General features: G+C 55.4%; 2 protein-coding genes; both read left to right on the top strand.

Moving 5' to 3' along the window:
- The first annotated feature begins 3,626 nt into the window (after positions 1-3,626).
- On the top strand, positions 3,627-4,154 carry CHC_T00000506001 (hypothetical protein). The gene has a single exon (XM_005717807.1). It carries the CDS (start codon positions 3,627-3,629, stop codon positions 4,152-4,154), a length of 528 nt encoding a protein of 175 aa, XP_005717864.1.
- A 16,058-nt stretch (positions 4,155-20,212) lies between these two features.
- On the top strand, positions 20,213-22,811 carry CHC_T00000505001 (hypothetical protein). XM_005717806.1 is given in 6 exon segments: positions 20,213-20,434; positions 20,523-20,647; positions 20,827-21,444; positions 21,539-22,434; positions 22,477-22,688; positions 22,689-22,811. The coding sequence occupies 5 exon segments, from the start codon at positions 20,213-20,215 to the stop codon at positions 22,686-22,688; spliced, it is 2,073 nt and encodes a 690-aa protein (XP_005717863.1). The 3' UTR covers positions 22,689-22,811.
- The last annotated feature ends 1,674 nt before the right edge of the window (positions 22,812-24,485 follow it).

The following is a 24,485-nucleotide window of genomic DNA, read 5'->3' as shown; positions in this document are numbered from 1 at the left end:
TTCATCACAAAGAAAAAGACTTTTCGGGATCACCAGGGACCGGAAGACCGCTGCACATCGTCAAGAGAAAATTCGAGGAATCAGTGTTCCAACAAGAAATTCCGGAAACAGATCGAGTTCAATTGGTGCACAACTGTTTATCAGGTACAGCTCAGGGACATTTCCCTTCCACAGTACGAAACACTGCGGAAGACAGTGAAATTTCATTCAAAATGATTTCATACATATTCGGCTCTAAAGAACATGGGTTCCAGGGATTGGCATACCATCGTCGATTTTCATTTTCAATAATTAAGAAGGAAAGGTCACTTTCAGATATTCAATCCCTGGCAACTGCACACTTGCGTATCTTGAATACATCTCGCAATGCAGACCATACGAAAATGGACATCAAGAACGACACATGAGTGAGTTCCTCCCAGGAATCCTCGATATGCATCCTAGGACTGAGCACGTCTTAACAGCATGAATAACTGCAAACGGAAGAGAGAAAGGCAGGGACTACAACTCACTCTATGGTATGTTGGTCTCAGCCTTGACGCTTGTAGACAACAGAAAAGCACCTCACAAAACGGAAATCCAGCCGAGGCTGTGTTCTCTGGCAGGACATATGGAAAACATATCTGCCGCACGAGAAACATATCAACGAAAAACATTTCCAACGTTGCCCTAATCAGCTCCAAATTTAGTTACGCTGACACACTGAAGAAGATTAAAAGCAACTGCGCACTCCAAGCATTGCTCCGCTCTCATATTTTACAACATGAATTCCGACAGTAGGTCATGGCGCCGCCGCAGAAACACTTGTTGTCCTCCGACAAGAGAATTGCAGGTGCGTAAAGAATTGCATGTGATTGTCAGTCGGCAACACTCGTGTGTGCTCACAACGGACAATACGTGAATGAGTTGGGATACTTTGACAGACAGAACACGTGTGGAAACTAGTTGCAGATAGTCAGGGAGAAGCAGAAAGCATTCTGGAGAGCTGACAGAAATAATGGGAGTGAACGCAAATCTCCTGATTGCATTCGCAACAAACCCAAAACGACTCTGATTGAGTAATGTTTTCTGGTCGCGTCCTAAGGACGCGGCGCTGAGCAGCACTATTGTTCTAATGATAGTAGCGGTCAAGCCATATACTGTAGTAATGGCTGATTGTGTAATGTTTTCAGATCGCGTCCTAAGGACGCGGGGTTGAGCAGCACCATTGTTCAAATGATAGTAGCGGTCAGGCCGTCTACTGTAGAAAAGGCTGATTGTGTAATGTTTTCAGATGGCGTCCTAAGGACGTGGGGCTGAGCACCAGCCCCGACTCCGGACCATGTAAAATTTGTTGACTCTATAGCACTATCGTATAGCTTGGAGCATAATTTCGTGTATAAATGTCTCTGAAGGTTTGAACATTTTATGAAATCTATAGTTTGAACGAAAGCGGCAGCCCAAACTGGAAAGCTAATTTGTTCGTTCTTTATTTTTCAATTATTCCCTTCTCGAACGCCCAGGAAAGGGCAATTCGAACGGGCACGGGAACTGAATCGGGAGATTCTGTTAGAGCTTTAGAGAATAGCCCGGGCATGGCTTGCGCACTCCTGTTTTTGCGGAGAGAGTTATATTTTCTCTCAGTATCAGTAGTAAAGAAATTCTTCGCAATTGAATCCCTTATTGATGGAGAGTCCCATGTCGTCTGTCTCTTCGGAAATGAATGCGGCATTCCAAGAAGTCTAGTCCGGGGTCTAGTATTTATCCGTGAAAAACTTGACCTTTTGGATGTCCAGTGAATGTCTAACTAGAGTCGGACATTCACTTACACTTACATTGTGAAAGTCCAAGTCTAGTTTGACTAGGCATGAACTACAGACAAGGGATGTCTAAGTCTAGTTAGACTACACGTGAACTAGACATCCTGAATGCCCAAATCAAGTTGGACTGACCATGAACTAGTCATTCTGAGTGTCCTGTTCTATTTGGACTGCACATCAACTAGACATAATGAATGTCCCGTTCCAGTTGGACTACATGTAGCATAAACACCGCCAGCGAGAGGCGTGTATGCACAGTTCGACCGAGACCCTTGTCGATCGGGAAGACGGGCGTGAAGCGGGACACCAGCTAACGGCACCGGGCAGCGGGCCCCGGTAGCGTGGTAGAGCGGTAACGGGGAGGACGCGGGCACGCGCAAGCGGTTCGACGCCTCGACGCCCCGGCGCGGTACTGGGTAACGATCCACTACCGACGGGCGGAGGCGGAGCCGGCTCGTGGGCGTGCCGCGCGCGTCCTCAACCCGCGATCCGTGCCGCTCTAAGGTAGTTAGCGAGCGCTACCTTAGAATAAGCGGGAAGTTGGACCTTGACGGTCAGTGGGTGACAAGTCCGTGCTTGTCCTCTTCCATCGCCGCCGGTCTGCTCCATATTTAATATACAAAACAATCTATAACAATACAGTACCGAAGTACTGTAGTGGACTACTGTAGTACAGATCGGACCGTACTGTAATACTGTCAGCCATCGTGGCTGACAGTACACGTGTGTGTGCGAGCTTCCGTCCCGCGCGGTACACGTGTGCACGTGTGCACGCGGGGGCCCTGTACCCGAGGGGTACACGTGGCCACGCGCCGTAGTACTGTAGAGCATCGGGCTCTACAGTATTGGATCCCGTTGTTGATCTAATCTAACTAAAAAGCCCCAGGGGGGGTTATACTACACGGCCCCCCCTTAAGCTGGGACGTCCGCGTCCACGGGTGCTTGTAGAGAGGGGAATACATGTCCGGCCACGCCATCTATACGGCCGATCATGCTCCCTCTGTCGCCTCCGCTCTCTGGCCGTTGTCCTCCGTGCTCCTCATCGCACCCCCCTACGCGCACGCTGGTCATTCGCCCTTCCCCCTCAGACCCGACGAACTTACCGGCGTCCAGTCCCGTACGAGGCGTTGCGCGATCTCCGCACCCCTGCCACCTTTCTTCCCCCTCTTCGCGCACGACTTCCCCACTGTGCGTACTGTACCCGTGTTTTTCATAGCCCCCTCCCCGCGTGTGTGGCATTATGTCTACCCCACCGTTGCCGGTCACCTTGCGCTCGGCCTTTGCGGTCGCTTCTTGCTGGCTACGAGGTCATTGCCGAGCTCTCGCAGCATGTGCGGCACATCCGCTTACCGCCGGCATGACATCCGGTTGCGCTCGCCCAAATGCATCAGGATTTGCAGCTTCTGCATCATGAGCCCGTGCAGAGAAACAATGTTCTCCCCCAAACTGACTGCCTCCTCAGCAAACAGCTCCCCTTTTCCTTGAACGTCGCTAACATAGGGTCCTCGCCGATCTGGTTCATCCGCATCAGATACTTTGGTTACCGACTCGAGCAGCTCTTGCACTTCCCCGCCAGTCAATTCCAGCTACAGCTCCTTGCGCAGCAGTGGCGTGAGCATGTCGTCCGGCTGTAGCATCCCGGTTTTGACACGCCCCAGCATGGAAATCAAGTAGTCGGGTCGTGTGCCGTCTTGCGCGTCATTGGCTGCGCTCAGCCTTGCCAGCGCTTCTTGCTTGAACCCGCGCGCACCTCGGTATATACGACACCAACAAAGGCGAGCATGCCCTTCTGGTCGATGATGACACAGTACTCACGCGTGCCATCCCATGCTTGTTTCTTTAAAGCGGTCAGCTTCAGCACTCGATCACCCATTACAGTGCACTCCGAATCTACCATTTTCCCACGCTGACCCGCCGACGAGTAGTTTGGTCCTTCTCCCTCGTTTCCCACGCGGCGTACGAGGTCAGCAAGTCAGGCATAGGGTCCTTGTGTGGAGCGCGACCGTCGCGAATGACGATGCGCGCCATGGCGTCGGCGGAATGGGTAGATTTGTAAGTACTGTAGCGATCGCCGACGCCCTAAATCGTAGGATTAGTCGTCTGCCACACATTGGTGACCTTCAGTCCAATCTTGCTGTCATGCCCGACACCAGTCCTTTCCGAGTCGAGGGTTCTCACACTGGGATGGCGTCCTGCGCCTACCAGCATGGTGTCAAACAGATTCCCGACGGGCTTGAAACCCTTCTCCTCTGTCCGTATGATCAGCTCCTGACACACCTCCGTTGGTGTGTCCGTTCTTCCGGGCTGGTCTGTCCCGACTCGTGCCAGTCGGTGCCCCCAGACGGGAAAGCGTAATCGCTCCATCAGGACCACCAGTCCAGCCCTCCGATTGTGCACCTTGCCGCGTGCTCCACACACGTCCTTCATATCGTAGACGTCCCCCGTGGGGCGTGAACGGGGAGAGCGAGCGGTACGGCTCCTCACCATTCTCCCCGCGTATTTTCCTTCTCTGAGGCGCGGTGGCCATGGGGGGGAGGTCGTCCGTTGGTCCCTCCCCCTCGGCCTCTTGGGAGCATCTGCGTTGCTGCTTATCGCCGGCTCTGGGCTAGCACGTGCCATTGCGTATGGCTGTGGAGGGCCGCGAAGAGAGAGGGGGGTACGTCAGCGTCCTCAATGCGTTCGTTGAGGCTACGCGTGGCCGTATTTTTCGTGGGTCCCCGTCACTCGCCTCTCTTTCTTTGGGAAGGAGCCGGGGAAGCCGACGTCTTATTGGTCCCGTCTGCGGCGGATGGAACCGGTACGGTCCTGGGGAGGTCACTCCGAGGTCGCCTTTCGCGGTCGCTCTTCGACCGGGCCTGAGGCCGCCCATACGTCCCGACTTATTCAGGGGGGAGCGTAGGGCGATGAGCGATCGATTACGGTCCCGCGATTGAGGAGGGTCCGGAGAGGGAGACGTGTCGGACGAGTTTCCAACGCATGTAGTCTCACAAGGGGGCGTGTCGCGCGCACGTGAGTGCCGCACCCTTCGGTCGGCTCTCGACGGCCCAAGGGCTTCCCTGCGACTATCGCCGCCTTTCCTGGCGGTCTCCTCATTTCCCTTCCGTCGGACAAAACAGTTCTGAGCCGACAGTACCCCATCGCCGACGGTGATCCCTTCGCTACCAGCGAGTCCCTAAAGCGGGACGGGGTGAGGTTTGAACTACTGGGCGGCTCGAGATGCAGCACGACATGGCCCGAGATTCGACCTCGAAGGCCCTGCGCGCGTTGGTCCTAGCGGACTCTTGTGGAAGCCCTCCTCTGTGCGCCATCGCGATTAATTACGCGAAGGTGTACGCAGCGCCAGGTCGTCGGTATGGCCAACGACCGGTCGGGTCGTTCGCTCGTGCCCTCCCCGTTTCAGGAGGTGGCACAGGGGCCTTCAGCGAGACTTCTTTCGGGATTATCTGCTGTATCATGCTGTCCGTCCCGTATGAGACCTTTGTTTCACTCGAAGTGAGTCCTGGGTCCGCCGTGGACATCCACGAGGACATCCACGTCCCTTGCGACGCTCTGCACGACGCGTCCGTGGCGCGGCGTGCGGGGGGGTGGTGAAGGCGCGCCCCCGTTTTTGAGTATGGATTCCGCCTCCACGGCACTTGCCTTGGGCGTCTTCGGGCAGTTGTTCTCGGTCGTTCCGCCAGTAGCGACATATTCCCTGTAAGCGGGGAAATCGAAGGAGGCGTACACAGCGCAAGGGAGATGTTAGAAGCGCCGGCTGTCGTGGGTTCGAGTTCTCCTGCGCCCCTCCGCCTTCGACGGCGGAGGCTCGACGGCACAGGAGCGGCTCGCCGGGGGACGGCTCGGGCCTGTCTCTCGACCGGCAGGCGGTCGAGCGCTTGCGGAGGAGACTGTGAGGGAAAGCCGCTTGGTCGGCTTGGGGGTTCGAGCGTCGAGAGTGCAAGGGGTCCGTCCGATGCGGCGTTCCGGTCGAGCTCGCACACTCCTCACCCTCCGGTGAGGGAGGGGCCGTGTGTTCCTTCTGGTGGTACCCGTTGTACCCCCGTACAGCGCCGTCCGCCATTTCTTTGTTTATCGTATGGCGTGCAGTACCTGTGCACGCTGCGCACGTGCTGCTGTAATTTCGCCCCCTTACATTTTTCGTTATTTTCGGGGTATGGTGGCGGCAGTGATTTGGTGATGACGCAATCGGTGTTGGTGCATGGCGCGCATCTGGCGCCGCTCACGTGTAACGTTCTCACGCCCCGTAATTTCCCTTATTGCCGGTCATGTCTCGGCGGCGGTTTTGAAGTGTCTCGCGTCCGTGCGCATATATTGCTGCCCCTCCAACTGAGTTGCTCTCGCGCTTGCGCCCCTTCCTTAACAATCCTGGCGACTGTTGGGGCGAACGCAGCCTCACTCGCCTGCTCATCTCCACATGCCTTTTGCGCGTTTCCTCGCGCACGACCCCTATCGATAGGGTCATGACCACGTCGTCCGTCGGTTTATCGGACCCGGATGCGGACGGAGGGCCCGAAGTGAGCCCCAACCTTCTCGGATACTCCGAGACACAAGCGACGGGCATTCTGGTCGCTTACTCTGCCCACCGAGGGGCCCTCGTGATTCCCACGCTGATCGCCTCGTTCGTCGAGCGTCCCTGCTCGCGGTGGTTGCTTGGACTTAACGGATCGTCCGGCAATCCTGTTTGGGGGGGGGTCGTCTGACTTTTTCGATCCGAACGGGGTTTTGCCGTCCTCGTAATGTCGGTCATTACGAGGGCCCAACATTTTTTCAGGCAGTTCGTACTGTCCTGTTCTTATGTCTCGCGTCCTTGACGTCCGAGAAGTCAAGACGAATTGACTTGAACACGTCCCCGGCTGTGACCATCCGATAGGGTCCACTGTCCTCCTTCGCTCCCCCATTTAGTCTGTTCGTGCAGGCTGGGGCTAATCCGCGAAGGAGCAGTTGAGGGCCCCCCCTTAAGCGTGAACGTCCGTGTTCACGTCTGGGGAGAGGCTTCTGCCGGTGCGCCTCCGGAGGCGTTGGGAGTAACGAGACACCAACTCCTCCGGGACGTGAGTCCGCGCAGTCCAAGTGGGCGTGTCGTAATCCGCCCACTTGATGATGAACTCCATAGTTTCGTCTTCCATGACTCGATGTCTCAGTAGCCGTTCGACGGCATACTGCGTTCCCGCGGTGACCTTGTCGGCGAGATCCCGCGGGGTCGCCGTACTTGCTCGTGGCCCGTTTATCGGAGACGGCGCGTACACGCAGCGGTCGGCTGAAACTCGCTCGGGGACCCCATCACGATCGATCGTGATGGTTCGGCGGTCATTGGCGAGCACGCGGTAGGGTCCGACAGCGGGCGAGGCGAGCTTGTTCGATGTCATAGCCCCATCGGTGGGGTTGAGATATACGTATTCTCCGGGACGGAGCCGGGAATTAATACGTCGTATGCGCTTATCGAAGTCGCGCTTGTAGCGAGCCTGTGTCCGACGCAGGCTCCCGTAGGCCTTTTGGATGGTCGAGTCCAAGGTCTTCAGGAACTCGGCACGTTGGTTCCCCCTATCGGACGGGGGCGCGTCGCCGTCCGCCCGTCGGAGAGAGAACTCCGGCGGTGGCCTGCTGAGCACGAGCTCAAACGGCGTGGTGCGTGTGGTGCGATGTACGTGGGAGTTGTACGCATACGTAAGCGGCCCCACGTACACATCCCAGTCTTCCTGGTGTTCACCCACGTAGTTCCTCAGCATCGAGGTGATTGTTCGGTTATATCGCTCGACTTGCCCGTTCGTCTGGGGATAATACGCCGAAGTGTACAAATTCGCTATCCCCAGAACGCGGCACGTGCTCTGGACGAACTTGGCATTAAACTGAGGCCCGTTGTCCGAAAGCAACGTGCGAGGGACGCCATACTTGAACACCCACGAGTCGCAGAACGAAACTGCGACCGTTGTACGCTGTTATCGTGCGGAGCGCAACCACTTGCGTTAGCTTACTGAAGTGTAGTGCAATGTGCCTGGCAGGCCGCGAATACAGTCCGACGGTCAAACAAAAAGAAAAAAACAGAAACAGCAACAACCACTGCCGATGGCACGCGCTACGGAGCGTTCGAGACTCCCTTTCCCGTTGTGTGGGCTTGCGGCCCACGGTAGCTCAACTCCGACGGGGGGGTAAGGAAAAATGCCCGGCCCGGGAGGATAATGGTGGTAGAGACTTGTGAAGACTTGAGTGCTCGACGAGTGCGGGTTGGGCGTCGTCTACTGAAAGGTGACCGTGGTTCGCTGGGTTGTAAGGCCAAAACTCGTTGAGCGTCTTCGACACCTTGAGTATACTTCAACGTCTTCGACGGGGGCTCGATTAGCACTACCCGACGGGATCGTAATTGTGTAGCAGCGCTACGACCAACGTGTTGCCCGATGGCAAAACACCGACACCAATGCGATCGCAATCGCGGTTGGTGGCACCAACACGGTCTTGTATGATAAGACCTGTGAAGGAGGCGTCGTTGCAACAGCCTTCCGACGGGACAGGACACTGTAGCAGCGCTACGACCTACGTGCAGCCCGATGGCAATCACACCAACACCGGATCGGTCGCGACCGACTCCAATGGAACCAACACAATTAAGGGAAAAATTGATGTGGAGATAGAAAAGGATAGGAATTAGAGATAGAAAAGGTAAAAGGATAAGGATAGGGGACCCCGAGCAATAGAGGATGTCGTTAGCAGCGTAGAAGTGAAGCGCGTCGCGTGAACGGAAGCGGTCTTCGACGAAGGCGAGATCTAACTCCGGCAACTCAGGTTACCTTTACTCACTTGGGTTGGTAACTGGACTATGCTATATAGCCCCGCCGGGGCGAGTACAGTAGCTCTCGGCTCTAGATTCTAGATCTAATTTGTAAATAGAATTAAATATTTAAAATAATCGTGCGCATAGTTGCACACGTGTGTCCTCCAGCCCGGACCACAGTATCCAAAGTTTTTCCTTTTCTCACTTCCTTTCACCCTCCTACCCGAGACGGGTATTGCACTACATGAAGCGGTCCGTAATCACGAGCAGGAATCGTTTTTCTGTCTTCGTCTTGGGGAGCGGCCCCAAGATGTCGATCGCGAGGCTCTCGAGGGGCCTCGTAGCTGGAAACAATCTCAATCGGTTGAGACGTTTCCTCAGTTTCACGCGGTTCATCGCGCAGGTTCGACACCCTCGCACCGTGGCTGCGACGTTTGCAGCCAGGTGGGGCCAGTAGTACTCGCATCGAAGTGCGTAGTACATACAATTCTGGCCCGGGTGCGCCGCGATGGCTGGGTTGTGGCACAGGCGAAGGAGCCTAGCGCAGAGCGTCCGAGGTACCACCACCTGAACGATATCACGGTCGAAGGGTTGTCTCCGCTTGAGCACCCCTTGGTGGTCCTCGAAGAACGCGGAGTCCCGGGACTCTGACTGTCATGCCAAAACTGTTTCGCAGAAGTCATCCACGCGTTGCTCCTCGGCTATCTCCTCTATCGTAAGAGCGGCCGGAAGGTCGTCCTGCGGTGGGGCGACCGGGGAGTCGAGCGCGCCAGCCTCGGGGTCTGCGGCGCGCTGGATGTCGGCGGCGTCGAACTCATCGTTCTCCTCCCAAAACGAATTGGGTCCTTGGAGAGCGGAGGCTTCGTCCTCGCCTCGCGGTTCGTCGCGCGTCCATGTGCGCGACCTTGTTCGGGCTTCGGCTTGATTCCGTGTCGTTACGAAGACATGAACGGCCTGATGATCACAGCTCGCGTTACAAGCGTGGCCCGTGAGCTCGTTCGATACGTCTCGCACTGTCGTGCCCCCGTCGAAAGTGGGGATGTCGTCATCCACCTCGACGGTGGGGCGAGGATCACCGGCGACCTTCGGCGACACGAGTCGTGACAGGGCATCGGGCACCTGATGCACGCGTCCGGGGCGGTACTGAATGGTGAAGTCGTATTCAGCCAGACGTAGCCGCGACCGGGTGAGTCTTCCGGAACTCTCGGTGAGGGACATGAGCCATCGGACGGCGTCATGGTCCGTCCGTACGGTGAAATTCGTGCCTTCTACGTACGGCCGTAGTGTGCGGACCGCCCACACTACGGCGAAGCACTCGCGCTCCGGAGCGCTGTAGTTACTCTCACTATCGGACAGTGAGTACGACCAATACCCCACGGGGCGCCAGTCGTTCGGCTCTTCGTGCTCCTGAAGTAAGGTGCAGCCGAGCTGGTAGGCACTCGCGTCGGTGTCTTTCATGTACGGACGGCCGTGCCGGGGCAACGCGAGGATCGGCGGAGCGATCAAGCACTTCTTAAGGTTCTCGAACGCCTGAAGTTGCAGCTCTGTGCGGTTGTAGCAGTCAGGATCTGCATCCTTGCGCCTCATGTCGGTCAGAGGACGCGCCATCTTCGCGAACCCCTTAAAGAATCGGCTGTATACGTTGCACGCCCCGAAGAACGAGCGCACCTGCGTCAGCGTCCTCGGGAACGTGAACGTCTTGAAAGCGCAGGCCGCCGAATCGGCCACGCTCAACTTGCCTGGGGAAATGACGTGCCCCAGGTAGTGCACCTTCGGTCGGAAGAAGCTGCACTTCTTGAGCTTGAGGGAGATACCGGAACTCCGCAGTAAGCTCAAGACGGTATCTAGATGCCTCGCGTGTTCTCCGTGCGTACGGGAGAACACGATCACGTCGTCGAGATAGACGAGGCATATTTGCCAGCGGACTCCGGAGAGTATTATGTCGAGCGCACGTTGGAAGGTGGCCGCTGCCCCTTTGAGTCCAAACGGCATGCGCAAGTGGCGAAACGTGCCGATGTGCGTCGTAAACGTGGTCTTATCCCGGTCCTCCGAAGCGACCGGGATCTGCCAATAACCGGAATTGCAGTCCAACGTGGTGAAGGCGGCTGCATCTCCTAACGAGTCGATGCAGTCGTCCATCCGTGGCAGCGGATATGAATCCGCTGCGTTCTTCGCGTTGAGACGCCCGTAGTCCACGCAAAACCGAAGAGAGCCGTCTTTCTTCGGTACGAGCACCACGGGGGACGCCCACTCGGTGCTCGCGGGTTCGATTACCCCTGCGCGAAACATCTTGTTGACCTCCTTCGCGACCATTTCGCGCATGGCCAGGCCCTTCCTATAGGGCATAAAACGAATCGGTTTCGTTCCCGGTTCGAGCGGAATACGGTGCTCTTTGGCTTAGATCGTTCCAAGCGCCCCGCTCCACAGACTCGAGTGCTTACGGAGCATCTCGAGTAAGTGACCAAGGAGCTTGTCATCATCGATGTACGACAGGTCGATCTCTTTTTCCCAATCCATCGGTGGATTTCCGCGATCCTTCTGCTGATGGAGTACATTACCCCTCGCCGTCGGTTGGCATAAATGTGACCGTTCGTCCGGGTGGACCCCCCTGCCTCCGGCAGTGGTCTTATCGTCGGAGTTGGGTAGGCCAACTCCTACCCCACCAACTTGATCGGTCAAGGCGGGCAGGTGTAGCGCGTGCGCGATCCCCTCGGCGACGTTACGTTGGGGAGTAAGGATCGCAAGGGGGTGGCGCTTCGCGTATCCCACGACGGTGTGCTTCGGAAGCCGCCTTTCTCGTCGTGAGAAATTCGCGACGATGACGTCGAAGGTCTAATTCGGTAGGACCTCCGCGACGCCATTCGTCAGCCTCACTCCATGTCGGTGTTGGAGTGAGGGCTTACGTTCCAGGAACACGAGGCCCCTCCCCGCGGTTGTCACAAGCACGCGGTCTTGCGACATCTCGGGGATGGTAACCCAGCGGGCGATTCGGATCGCCTGCGGGGCCTCCTCGCGTACGTCCGGCCGACCCGTGTGTCGCCCGTGTCGCCTGATAGGGGCAGTCGGCTCCCCCTTTCCGTCGACGATGGCGACGGAACCGCCTTGGCGTAGCTGCATTCGTTGAGCTTCAATGTCGATACATCGCACGTGCGTATCGATGAAGGCTGTGCCGAGAAGGACCGGCACGCCGAGCTGGTCCGCGACTACGAACGGAACTCGGAACACCGTTTTCCTCAACCGCACGGCCAGGCGGACGACGGCCGAAAGTTTGTGGGGGTTGCAATTCGCGCCTACCAATCGTGGGAGAGGTGCGTCGTGCACGACGTAACGCATCCAATCGGGGGGAAGGTCGGCCTTCCTCACCAGATTATACCCCGAGCACGTATCAACGGCGATCTTGCCGGGTTTAAATGCATTTCCCTCTGTGGCTATCGAGCCGAGGACGTTGTAAATCTTCGACGTCATAAGGCAAATGACGCCGTCGAAAACCTTCGGGGCGACCTTGAGCTGGCGGGAGTGAGGGGGTCGACCGAATCTTTTCGGTCGTCGATGCCCCCGTCGCCATCGTTACGCCTCACCGCGACGTCGGCTGTCCCGGTGCCTTGTTCCCCTAACGTCGGGCTTTCGGCGGCCTCGACGCGCGCTCCCTCCTGTATGTGGTTCCATCCAGACAAGACACAGTACAAATAGGACAATGCCAATAAGGCGCTATCTACTCAGTACGGAATAAAGGCGCCGTCGCCTCCGCCACGACCGGTGGTCGGAGGCATCGGACTAGTTCTTGGCGATCACATGTTATGGGCACCCCACACTACATCACCTGGTTCCATCCAGACAAGACACAGTACAAATAGGACAATCCCAATAAGGCGCTATCTACTTAGTAGGAAATAAAGGCGCCGTCGCCTCCGCCACGACCGGCGGTTGGAGGCATCGGACTAGTTCTTGGCATCAAACTGTATCAGCATTACAGGAGCTCCCGTGCTCGCCCCCGGTAGCGGGGGATGTGTTATCGGACAATACCCCCCATGTCCTAGGCGAGCACGCGGGGTCGGGTCTAGTTCGCCGGGAAAAGACGGCTAACGCGACCGCGTGTACGTAACCGTCTTTACCCTTTTTTCGAACTACCCGTGCTATCGGAGCTAACCTCCTGGCTATCGATGGCCAAGTCTTCTTCGAGTAGCCGGCCGCGTGGGTCTGGACGATTCCCCCAATGCGGTTCGGCGGCCTTGGAGAAGTATTCGGGTACTTCCGGGCCTTGACCTGCGGCGTCCGGTCGTCGCAGGATATCGGGGACGAAGCCAGTCGGCTCTTCTTCGTGAGTCTCCGTGGGTAGAGGGTACGGATTCTCTACCCAGTCTTGCAGGTACATTATTGCATTTTGTACCTGTTGGGGTAACCGAGAACGGTCTTGGTCCCCCCTTTCTACTTGTCGGGGGTACCTTGTGGTCGTCTGGCGGTAGGCGGGTCGATCCCAATGATCGACTTCGTTACGACGGTACCCGCCTCCACGGGGGGCGAAGCGCGCGCCCCCACCCGATCGGTTCGGGAAACCTTGACGCGGGGGACGGCCCTCGCTCGCCGCCTGCCGGAGGAGATTACGCGCACCGGGGTGCGTCTCCATCTGGTAGCGGTAGTCCCTGTACGCCGTGAACATTCGTTGTTCCTGCGACAGGAACGGGCACGCGTACATGGCGTGCCCGTACGTACGGCATAGCCAGCACAAGTACGCGCTGCCGTCCGTTGAGGCGAAGGTCGCCGCGTGTCGCGCCTCCTTGTCCGTGAGGAGGTGCACGCGGGGCGAGGCGCTTCCCTTTTCTCGATTCGAGATATCGAGCTCGGCGACGTGGGGGTCCGTGCCCCTTGCCACTCTCGGAGTGACCGCGAATGCGGTCGCGTAACTCGATGTCGTTCCGTTCGACATCGGTGAGGGGATTCGTGCCCCCACGGGCCCTGCTCCTTGCGTAATGAGGACAGGGTCGGCCTGCCAGTCATCCTCCCTGATATGGAGGGTCGAAGCGGGCGAACTTGTCGCGGCAGACTTCGTAGTCCTGCCAGCCCTCCCTGCCGGTTTTGGATCCGGCAGAGGTAAACGGCGCCGAACGCGGTACGTTGTACCTTTCGCCCTGGCGATACGGCGGATGGTCGGAAGATCGGTCTTCTGACTGCCTGCGAGCCTTTGCACAGTTTCGGATACTGCGGCACGGGTTGCCAGTGCAAGTCCCTGCACGAAGTAGTGCGCGAGGGACTGTTCGGAGAACACTTCCGTGCATCGGAACGCGGCATTTTTGAGTCGGGCAGTAAACGTGCTTTCCGTCTCATGCGATTGCTGTCGCGCGGTAGCGACAACGTCGTACGCTTCACCTAACATGTCGTCCGTGAGGTAGCGTTTCAAGAATTGATTAACGAGCTCCGGCCAGCTGACGTCGTCGTGGAGCTGGCCGGCGCGGAGGCCACGCATGGTATAACTCGTATACAGGCGCTCCGCGTCGCGCTCGAGGAAGTGCGCGAGGACTCGTACCGCAACACCTTCGGTCAGGTGTTGCGAGTTGAAGGTGATCCGGATATCCTTCAAGAACGGCAGCAGCTGAATCGGGTCGGTACCGTCGAAGCTGCGCATCGTAGGACGGATTCCACGACAGCGTTGGACGTACTTCGCGATCCGTCCCGCGTCACCCGAGGTAACGAGCCTCGAGGTGTTATCCAAGCGGTACATACGATAGTCAGCAACGGCGGTGAACTCTTGGATCATCGTATGTACCGGCTTGAGCCCGGGTTCAGCGGGACCCAGCGTGCCGAAGGAGGTAACCGGTAGCGTACGGGCGTCTACCGGACCTGGATGCTCGGCGTAACTCGCCGGCGGGTAGCCGCCCCAGCGGGGATCGACGTAGAACATCGGTTCTCCGGATCCGCGGGCGGCTCCTCCACGGTCCTGTTCGTCCGCGTACGATACGCGGTCCACTTGCCGCCTACTTCCGGCGATAGGCGGCAAGGCTTGGGTGTCGGACGCGAAGTGCGGGTCTATCGGTGGACGGCTTCCTTCTGCAGTCGGACTGGTAGCGGCACAAGTCGGACGCCAACGTTCGGGGGCGGCGGCGCTCGGAGGTACGGTACTACCGAGCCCTCTCGAGGGGGCACCGGGTAGCCTTTCGGCCACGGTAAGATTGTGTGGTCCAAATTGCGAAAAGCGTTCTTCGGATAGGACGCGGACACGACGACGAAGGAGGAATATGCTGCATACGGCGAGATGTACATAATAGCAGAGATCTGTCTCTTGTGTAAATAAGATGAGGGAGAGAGAGAGAAAAGTGACAAATCGACGGCGACCGGAAAGCACCCCTTGACCTGCATCACGGCGAGCGCAGGGCGGCTTCCTTCAACCGGGCACGTCAGAACTGGAAATCATGCCTCCCTCCGTGGCCTTGACAGCATTTCCCGCTTGCACCTCAACTTCACGGACGAGGGAGAGGCAAAGGAGGCAACGGGTGCTCTGCAGGAACTCACAAGGTGCGACCACCATCCGCATTCATCTGATGGGTCACGTACGGTTGCGGGCAAAGCGAATGGGAAACTTTTATTGTCCATAACTACCAGTACTTTGTAGATCCCCCAACCATGACCAAGGATCTTATACCGAACCCCCTTGCGCAAGAAAATATGCTCCACCTCAGTCTGCATCTGTCATGATTTCCGGCGACCGTTTTGATGAAGGTGAGCAGGGCGAACTCGTAGCCAGTCTTGCAAAATGCTTTCCTCGAATGTTATTCCAGCAACACAAGTGGATCCTCCGTTTCGGCGTGAACGTGGCGCCGCCTTTTCGTCACGCGAAAAGGCCAAAACCACCTCCTCGGCAAGCATTTGCTGCCTCAGAGTGCCATTCGTCCCCGTTTCTATGACCCCAACGCCCTCACCATCCCAAGAATCGGTAGAGTCACCATCAATCCTTCCTACTTGCCCGCCAATTTCCAAATACGCTATGTACCTCGCGTACGCGTCCTGATATTGATCGTCAGTAAGAAGTATGTTCGCGCCATTGCACGAGACCGCACTCGATCCGTCGCCGTCGCCGTCCTCCATCTCAGAGACGGACGTCAATTTCTCTGTACCCATCTGGACGACCTCCGAATCTGTAGTGCGTTCTGGAGGCCCCAGAATCACTTCCAAGTCGACGGAAAAAGTAACTTTCTTGACGTTACCCATGACTCACAAACAAAAAAACACAAGCCTCAGACGGGGTGGGCGGGCCACGATAACATTGCGTGATTCTGTGCTGTACTGTGAGGTTTTAGGGGAGAACAACGACGACGAATTCAAGAAATTGTTGTCAATCTGATAATAGTACCTCCTCCTCTCTCATTCACTGACCCGCACCGCAGCCTGCCTCTTGTCCCAATTCCCCCTTTCCTATTTACTTGCTTTGCTCAGCATCTCAGCCATCCCCTTCTCCGCCCCCACACCTTTTTGCATGTCCTGACTCTCTGTAAACGGTGAACACCACCGCACCAGCATTCTGGTCTGTCCCCTCATCCCTCTCATTATGTTGTACTGATTTTTTCTACGGTACCACCATCTTTGTAATATCGCAAAGAAAAGGCCGACCGTGGTCGCTATATTCAACACTTGTAGTGAAAATTGTCACATTTTGGCAGGATTCAAATGTGTGGTCGTTCGTAGTGTTGTGGCTGTGGCTCTCCTTGCGGTACCGGACGGAGGTTTGTCTTCATCTTTACCTCCTCACCCATCCGCCAACCGTGACCGCAGCTCCCCGATTTACCACCTTCTCCGACACACCACGTGCGTACCCCCTGGTACCGAGCACCTCTTTCCACTGTAGACTCATTTCACACCCCTTCAACCACCCGCACCCCTGTCTTTGTTCTCTGAATTCCCCTACACAGTCGGCTGCTCGCACGACTTCATGTGCAGCCGGTTCCTAACCTGAGTGCGCATCCTTCGTTTTCACGGTCTTGCAAGTGCCCTAGTCACCCCCGTAGCGTGGGTGAATGGTTTCGAACGGGGCGATCACGGTTTCGAACGGGGCGATCATGCGGCGCAGAAGGCCAGGTTGATCCGAAGGCAGACGAGCAGTGGTGGAATGTGAAAGACAGGAGGCGGAGGAAGACTTGAACGGAAGGAAAGCGGTGGCCTTCCGTTCAACCTCCGATCTCGTGATAATTGACGCATTTTGGGAGTCTTGAACTTTTGTTGTTGTTCATAGTGTCGTGGCTGTGGCACGTCTTGCGTTCAGCAGAAGTTTTTCACTTCATGAATACGTCCACACCCATTTGCCAACCTTCGCCACAGCTCCTCCATTCCCCGCTCTCTCCGACTCGTCTTGCCTTCCAGCCCAGATGTGTTTTAACTTATGAATACCTCATCACCCATCCGCCAACCGTCACCACAGCTTCCCGACCTCCCGCTCTCTCCGACTCACATTCGAGCACAGGGCTTTAATTCATGAATATCTCATCACTCACCCGCCAACTGTCACCACAGCTCCTCGATCTCCCGCTCTCTCCTGCTCAATACGCGTGCACTTTCGATACCGTGACCGTAACTTCTGGATCTCCCGGCCTCTCCGACTCACTACGCGCGTGCCCCCGATACCGAGCACCTCTTTCTACTGCTGACTCGTTTCCCACCCCTTGAACCGCCCGCACCCCTGCCGTCACTTTCTGATTTCCTCTACGCAGCCGGCTGCACGCATAACGTTATGTACAGCCCGGCTTTTTTCCTCACCACGCAACGCAGCCTTCGTTATCACTGTCTATCTAGTGTCCTACTCACTCCCCTTCGACGCTGCTTTATTTCCTCAGCACAGCTGTTCCCGGCCTATGAACGCACCAACGTTATGTAATTCACTACGGTCATAAACAACCATTTCTGTAGCTTGAGCACTGGAACGTGACGAGCAGGAAATGGAGGAAGGTATGGAGGGACGGACACAGGTGGCTCTGCCCTCGGAAGACGTGAGACTCGTCACATTTTGGCAGGCTTCGAATTCATTGTTGTTCATAGTGTCGTAGCTGTTGCTCTTCTTGCGGTCCAGCACAGGACTTTTACTTCATGAATATCTCCTCACCCAGCAGCCAACCGTGACTGCAACTCCTCGATCTGCCGTCCTCTTCGACTACAAAACTCAACGCAAAAGAATGGCATTTAAATGGATGTGGAGTGGCAGATCAATAATGAATGGCGGGCGGGTGGCAAATTAATTATACATTGTCTTCAAATATAAATATGACAAAGGGCAGACAAAATTCGAAATGTATGCCATTCATTTTCCTAACCCACAGCTTCCCGACAAATGGCGGATTAAAATTTTACATATTCGCCGGGATACTCTCCGAGAAAATGAGTTTACTGGAGGGTAATAGTGTACAGTACAACTGTGTAGGTACCAGAAAGACATGCACGCCCAATCACGGTTGCCAATCCCACATCCATCGTGCCGGTGGAAACCGGCCACTCCTTCATCAACTATAACCCTCCCTCACCGCACCATGTCTGTATGGTGCACAAATCCCCTCCCTTCCGCCTTTTGCCCCCTGGATACCCTTCCCGTCGGCGAGAAGTGAATGGGGTGGAAAAGCCTTTCATTTGCGCCCGGTCGTGGGTGTTCGATAGGGACGGACAGTGCGAAACGCTCTGAGAAGAGAGGCCATAGCGACGACAAGTGCTTTTGGAACTCAGAAACCCTGACAATAGGCTGCATCTACAGCTAATAAAATCAGGTATTGTCGGAGGAGGTGACACTTGACGGAAGCCTGTTTCTTCAATGAACGCGGTGATAAATTTGGACCTAAAAGTGCTTGAGCCATGAAAGTGAAGGAACCGCCTCAGCTCGGCTTTAAAGCCGGAGCTAGATATTAAAAATGGTACGGTAGTTTCAGCAAGATTAAAATGGGGACCGGATCGGTCAGAAATGCCGCAGCTTTCATGCGATCTTGCTCTCATGGAGCAGAGAACTTGTCGAGATTGCGTTACACTCTCGCCCAATTTGCAAGCTCCGAAGCAGGGTTAAGTTGAGTATTCGTAGGAAGCTCGTGAATGAAAGGATTAGAGTCAACGGCAATGTTTCCATACCCTCGTGAGAAGGAGCACGCTCCCACTTGTCGATTATCGTGTTAGAGGGAGAGAAGGGCAAAGGTTTGAGCATGCAATTCATCGCATTCGCCAGAAGTACTTGCATATGCACTTAGCATTGAGTTGAATAGAATACGTCACGACCATGGAACTGATCTTGTGTATCTCCAGCGTCCATTTTCCCATTTTGTGTCGTCTGAAAACTCCAGTTTCAGTTGGCAACGGCACCAATATATGCGGTACATCGCAACACTTTCCGCATGCACGCACTGAAAATAATGCGCTTAAATATCGTCTAAGAGAAAACGGGACAGACACGGGCTTGGGGATTTGTGGGTTTACAACGGTGCCAAATCTTAGAAGCTTTTCGGTGAATTGCTTTCGGCACGTAATGATGTTCAGGTATCGCGCTTGATATACGCTCCATAACGTAATATAGCGACGGCCCCAGGACAAGAAACGGGCTTGTTCTGTTCCAAGCTCAGACGATGTATTATGACAACCTGGCATCAACTGTAATCATCATCGACGCAAATTCGACTTGGTTTCTGCGTGGCACAGCTGTTTCCTTGCTTTCAGGACGAGGATGAGACGCATTCGAACCTGGGTTTGGAATAACTAGGGCTTGCCCTGAATCGAGCAGGAGATCCTTGTTGTCGAGTTGCAACTGATGCATGCCACTGCTCGTCCGAAGATCGAGATGGTCGACAAATTTGGGACATGTGCTTCCCATGGATCGCATAACCTCATGACGCGGTGAAAACTTGTCACTTCAAAGGACCAGAACATATGCCAGCCAAACCACGACGGCATTTACGGCCGATGGCCCTCAACCCAAGTCCACATACACCCTGCGTAGCACCCTGCGACAAGCGCAACGGCGAAGGGGACGAGAAACCTAACCACGTCGAGCATCCAATCGACGCGATCCGACTTGATCCTGGGGCGAGATCTTCGGCGACGCGATCCCAGTCGACGACGAGCCATCGGCGGCGAAGGTAACGAGCAGGGGTACCAAGAGTTAGCTGTAACAACTCACAGAGTAATGGCACCTCCAAGCGGCCCGCGGTCAGGAACGGGGGTGGAAAAGCGTTCCACGCGTGCCCTTGGGGGGGTGGTGGCTGCGCGTGGGAGAAACTCGGCGCGCGGCGTGCGGGCGCGCACGGGCGCGGTGCGCGGCCGGTATGGCGGAGCATGCTGCGCGGGGGGGCGGAAAGAAAGGATCATCGCGTGGACACAGCGCTATGTCAGCCTTGTCATAAAGCGCGGCGGCGGCGCGGTTACAGTCGGCGCGCGCGTGCGGAGGGGATGCATCGCGCCAATGACGATTGCGGCTGATTGCGTCCCGCGCATCATACCGAGAATTCCCAACCCCCGATCCACCTTTTGGTCCACCACTTGGCATTTTCCCCCATCCTATTCTATTTGAAGCGCAAACCGTCTCCTACCCCCATCTACATACCCTCCCGCTTCCTTGTCCCCACCCTCGCCCCCCGTAGCTTTCCTTTATCTCCACCACCGACCTTTCATCGCATCGATACTCGTCTCGGCGTCTCCCATGATGTCGAAAGACCCCTTCCTGTCCTTTTCGCTCCTCACCATCCCCTCTACGAACAATTCAAACACGTCTCCAATTTCTACTTCCTTGTCATTGCCATTATCTCCTTCATTCCTAACATCTCCCCAAGCACCCCATTTGCAAGCGTCCTCCCCCTCTTTGTCGTTGTCGGCTTCGGTTTTGCGAGAGACATCTTCGAGGACATCAAGCGCGCAAACGATGATCGTCGCCAAAAACAGCGAGGAGAGGCTTATCATGGCCCGCGTCCCGGAAAGCATCCAGACGAAGAAGCAGCTCTCCTTGGTCACATCAGAGACTGCCCATACGCTGCAAGCCGCCCATCTGGAGCCTGACTTGCATCGCACTGTCGCTTCAAGAGACATTGCCGTTGGTGACATCGTTCTCGTGCGCAAAGGAGAGGTTTTTCCGTGCGACCTCGTCCTCTTGCATTCCGCTTTAGAAGGCGGTATTGCTTATGTGTCTACAGAAAACTTGTGTGTCTACAGAAAACTTGGACGGTGAGTCCAATCTAAAGCGCGTCATCGTCGCCTCAGCTACCGCTGAAATCGAACATCCTTCTCAGCTTCCTGCCTTCAAGGGAAGATCAGAGCTCAAAGGCCTTCCACTGCTCTGCACGAGTTTGAAGCCTCCATTGAACTGAGCGGCGAGGGCCCCGTCCCGCTCGGCCCGTCGTCGCTGCTGCTCAGAGGAATTATCTTGAGAAACACCGAGTACATTTATGGTATTGCTGTGTACACTGGATTTGATACTAAAGTTGCACTAAACATGCGCAACCCCCCAAGCAAAATGAGTTCCGTTGAGCGCAAACTTAACTGGGTCGTCCTTATGTTGTTTATTGCCCTCGCTACCCTCGTCATCACAGGCGCAATTGTCGCTGGAGTCTTACAAGACAGGGATGGTGCCGGCCAGTGGTACATGGGGGAGAATGCTTTGAAATCTGGTGGCAAAGTCACTTCCCAAAGCCTGGGCACGTTTCTCATTTTGTTTTCTACCTTTATCCCGGTTTCGCTTTTCGTGACCTTCGAATTTATTCGGGTTCTCCAAGCACTATTCATGTCTGCTGATTTCCGGATGAGAACTGGACGGCAGAAGGTCTTGGCAAGAGCGACCAATCTGAATGAAATGCTCGGCGAGGTCGAGCACGTCCTCAGCGACAAAACGGGCACGCTCACAGAGAACATAATGCGTTACATCGCCTGCTCGGCTGGCGCACAGTTGTCTCAAGAAGAAAAGAGCCATGCATCGCTCTGTCAAAGATGTTGTCGAGCCTGTGAAGCAACTTTTGCTAGTAACGGCTCTCTGTCACAGCGTCGTGCCAGAACCCAAGGATGAGACGCAGTCTGACAACTCCTCTACAGACTCGGGCAGAAAGAAGAGTAAGAAACGCACTAATCCGGCTCTGGGGGACAAGACGGCTGTGCTAGATGGAAACAGCTCAGAAGAGGCACTTCCAGAATATCAAGGGCAGAGTCCGGATGAGGTTGCATTAGTTACATCGGCGAGAGAATACGGGATCACTCTTATGACGCGAACCCTTGACACACTCGTTATTGATCGCTTTGGAACGAAAGAAACTTACACGACTTTGGCGGAACTGGAGTTCAATTCAGACTGCAAGAGAATGGGCATGATTCTCTGGTGTCCTGACGGGAAAATTAAAACGTTCACCAAGGGTGCTGATACGATCATGTTGAAGTTGATAAACAAAGACGCGAACATAGAATTGATTCAGAATCATATTGACGAGTTTGCGAAGGAAGGTCTACGAATACTTGTGTTTGCAATGAAAGAGTTGGAGGAGAAGGACTTCCAAACTTGGTTTGAACGGTTCCAAGAGGCGCAAAATTCTTTGGAGGACAGGGAAGGGAAGAATTCAAAGATTAGCGCTGAACTCGAGGAGGGTTTGATGTATGTCGCCACGACTGCTGTAGAGGATAAGTTGCAACACAAAGTGCCCGAGACGATCAAGTTTCTGCGCGAAGCAGGGATTAAACTGTGGGTCTTGACTGGTGACAAGAGAGAAACAGCTGAAAACATTGGATATTCAGCGAACTTGCTTGATAGGAACATGGAAGTGGTGCATATTGCAGGAAGCTCATCCGCGGAGGTGCAAAGACAACTTAATGACACTCTCGATCGTCATGTGTTGGATGCGCAAACTCCACAGCGACGGACGAGCTTCAGCGCAATAGCTGATTTGCCTCGTCGGCTGTCCATGCGTCAGAAGAAAAAAGTGGAAGAAAAAGAGGTTGGTGTGATCATTGACGGGGCTTCTCTGCACCACGCGATTGAGGATCATTCAGATGTATTCATGGCGTTGTCCGATCATACGAAGGTTGCGATCTGCTGTCGTCTGACGCCGCTACAGAAGGCACTAGTGGTACGATTAGTGCGGGAAAAGAGAAAAGCGATGATTTTGGCTATTGGAGATGGTGAATCAATGCTGGACCAAGAGTGACGTCTCCGATGGCGCGGCGGCCATCCCTTATCTATATGAGCGTGCCGCAGAAGGAGTGACGTCGGGGCAATCTAGGATCTCCTCACAAAAGAAAGGCACTAATCAATGCTGCGTTCCGCTGAATCCCTCGCTATGCATAGACCTCCTACCTGCCACTTTACTGCCATTTAGCAAACATGCCTGCCTTGACAGGACCATTCCTCACCATCTTCTCGTCCAGTGCACCACCAATGCACCGCCACTCCCGAAGTGGAATGTGGGAAAATGACAGAGTAGATATAGATAAATGGCAGATTATTGGCACAGACAAGTTCGTGAAATACAACTTCTGTCAGCCACCCTTCAGCCTACGCCTACAGTTCTGGATCTGTGGTCGCTTAATGGCAGGGTAGCTCAACCGCCACCTGTCGACCATTCATCTCCCAATTATTTGCATAATTATCCGTCACTCCTCGCCCATCCATCAGCCAAAAATTCTCGTAGGGCGATTTCCCCTACGCAGCCGGCTGCACGCATAACTGTCGCATAAACACCCCACACACGGCGGAGGGGTGTTCGCCATGTTCGGCAGAAGACCCCGGATGGGCGTACCGACGGTCTTGAACCAACCAACGCCACCAGAAGCGGGCCGGTAGCGGGTGGTAGAGAGTGGGCGGCGGGGACGCGCGCGCAGGCGAGCGGATCGACACCTCGACGCCCCGGAGCAGTACCGGTTGACGATCCGTTACTGACGGGCGGAGGCGGATCGCAGCTCGCTGCGGTGGCGCGCGCGTCCACTACCCGCTCGGTGGTTACTACTCGCGGAACAGCGGTGTGAGTAGAGTAAGCTGGGTGGTGGACCGTCGGTGGAGGGTTGCCTGTCCTCGTCTTCCCCGCCGGCGGTCGCTCCCTATATTTATTGTACAAGTTAATTAACCGTCTACAGTACAGTACGGACTGTACTGTAGTCGGCTTACTGTATACAGCGCGGGCCGGCCCGCACTGTAACGCTGTCAGCCGTCGGGCTGACAGCATACGTGTGCTACACGTGGGGTACACGTGTTGGTGCGCACGCCCTGTAAGGGATGCGCGCGCGCACGCTGTGAGATCCGTGCCTTACAGCGTTAGATCTAACTCTAAATATAATGTATAGTACAGTAGCCGGCGGTTATGCTACAATAACGTTATCACAACGTTATATGTACATGATGTACAGCACGGCGTTTTTCCTCACCACGCAACGCATCTTTTGGTTTTCACTGTCTAACCAGTGTCCTACTCACCCCCCTTCGCCACATCTTCCTTTCCTCCGCAATGCTGTACCCCACGTATGAGCAGCGCGTGCAAGGGCGGGACAAAGTCCGGATTTTACAAGGTTGTAACGGGAAAAGGACGCCAGTAAGAGACGAGCCCAAGCTGATTGCTCGTCATTAGAGAAAAAGCCAGACGCATTCGGCACCTCTTCGACTAAACCTATCGTGTCGTTCGAGTCATCCGGGTCTGTCGGTACGGAAAGGGCACGAATCAGTGCCTTTGCAGTCTCTGTGTAGTCACTATTGTCCAATCCAATGTATGTTGAACGGAGTTGTTCAACTGAAGTGTTCATTTGCATGGCAAGTGTGTCTGAGAATGCGGTCTCGTCAAAGGTTGGAAATATTTCTTTGCGACGATAACTGTGCATCATCATCGTGCCGTAACAGCTCGTCAGCATCATGATTGTGGTATCTGCCATGTTAGCGAGCCGACGCTGCAGCGTCGGCTCGCTAACACGTAGAAAACGCTGGAATGTTTTCGTTATTTGAGGAGTGATGAGGCTGT

This window comes from Chondrus crispus, genomic scaffold, assembly GCF_000350225.1.
Source record: "Chondrus crispus Stackhouse genomic scaffold, scaffold_355, whole genome shotgun sequence".
NCBI classification, from domain to species: domain Eukaryota; phylum Rhodophyta; class Florideophyceae; order Gigartinales; family Gigartinaceae; genus Chondrus; species Chondrus crispus.
This window is presented reverse-complemented; position numbering and strand designations above follow the sequence as displayed.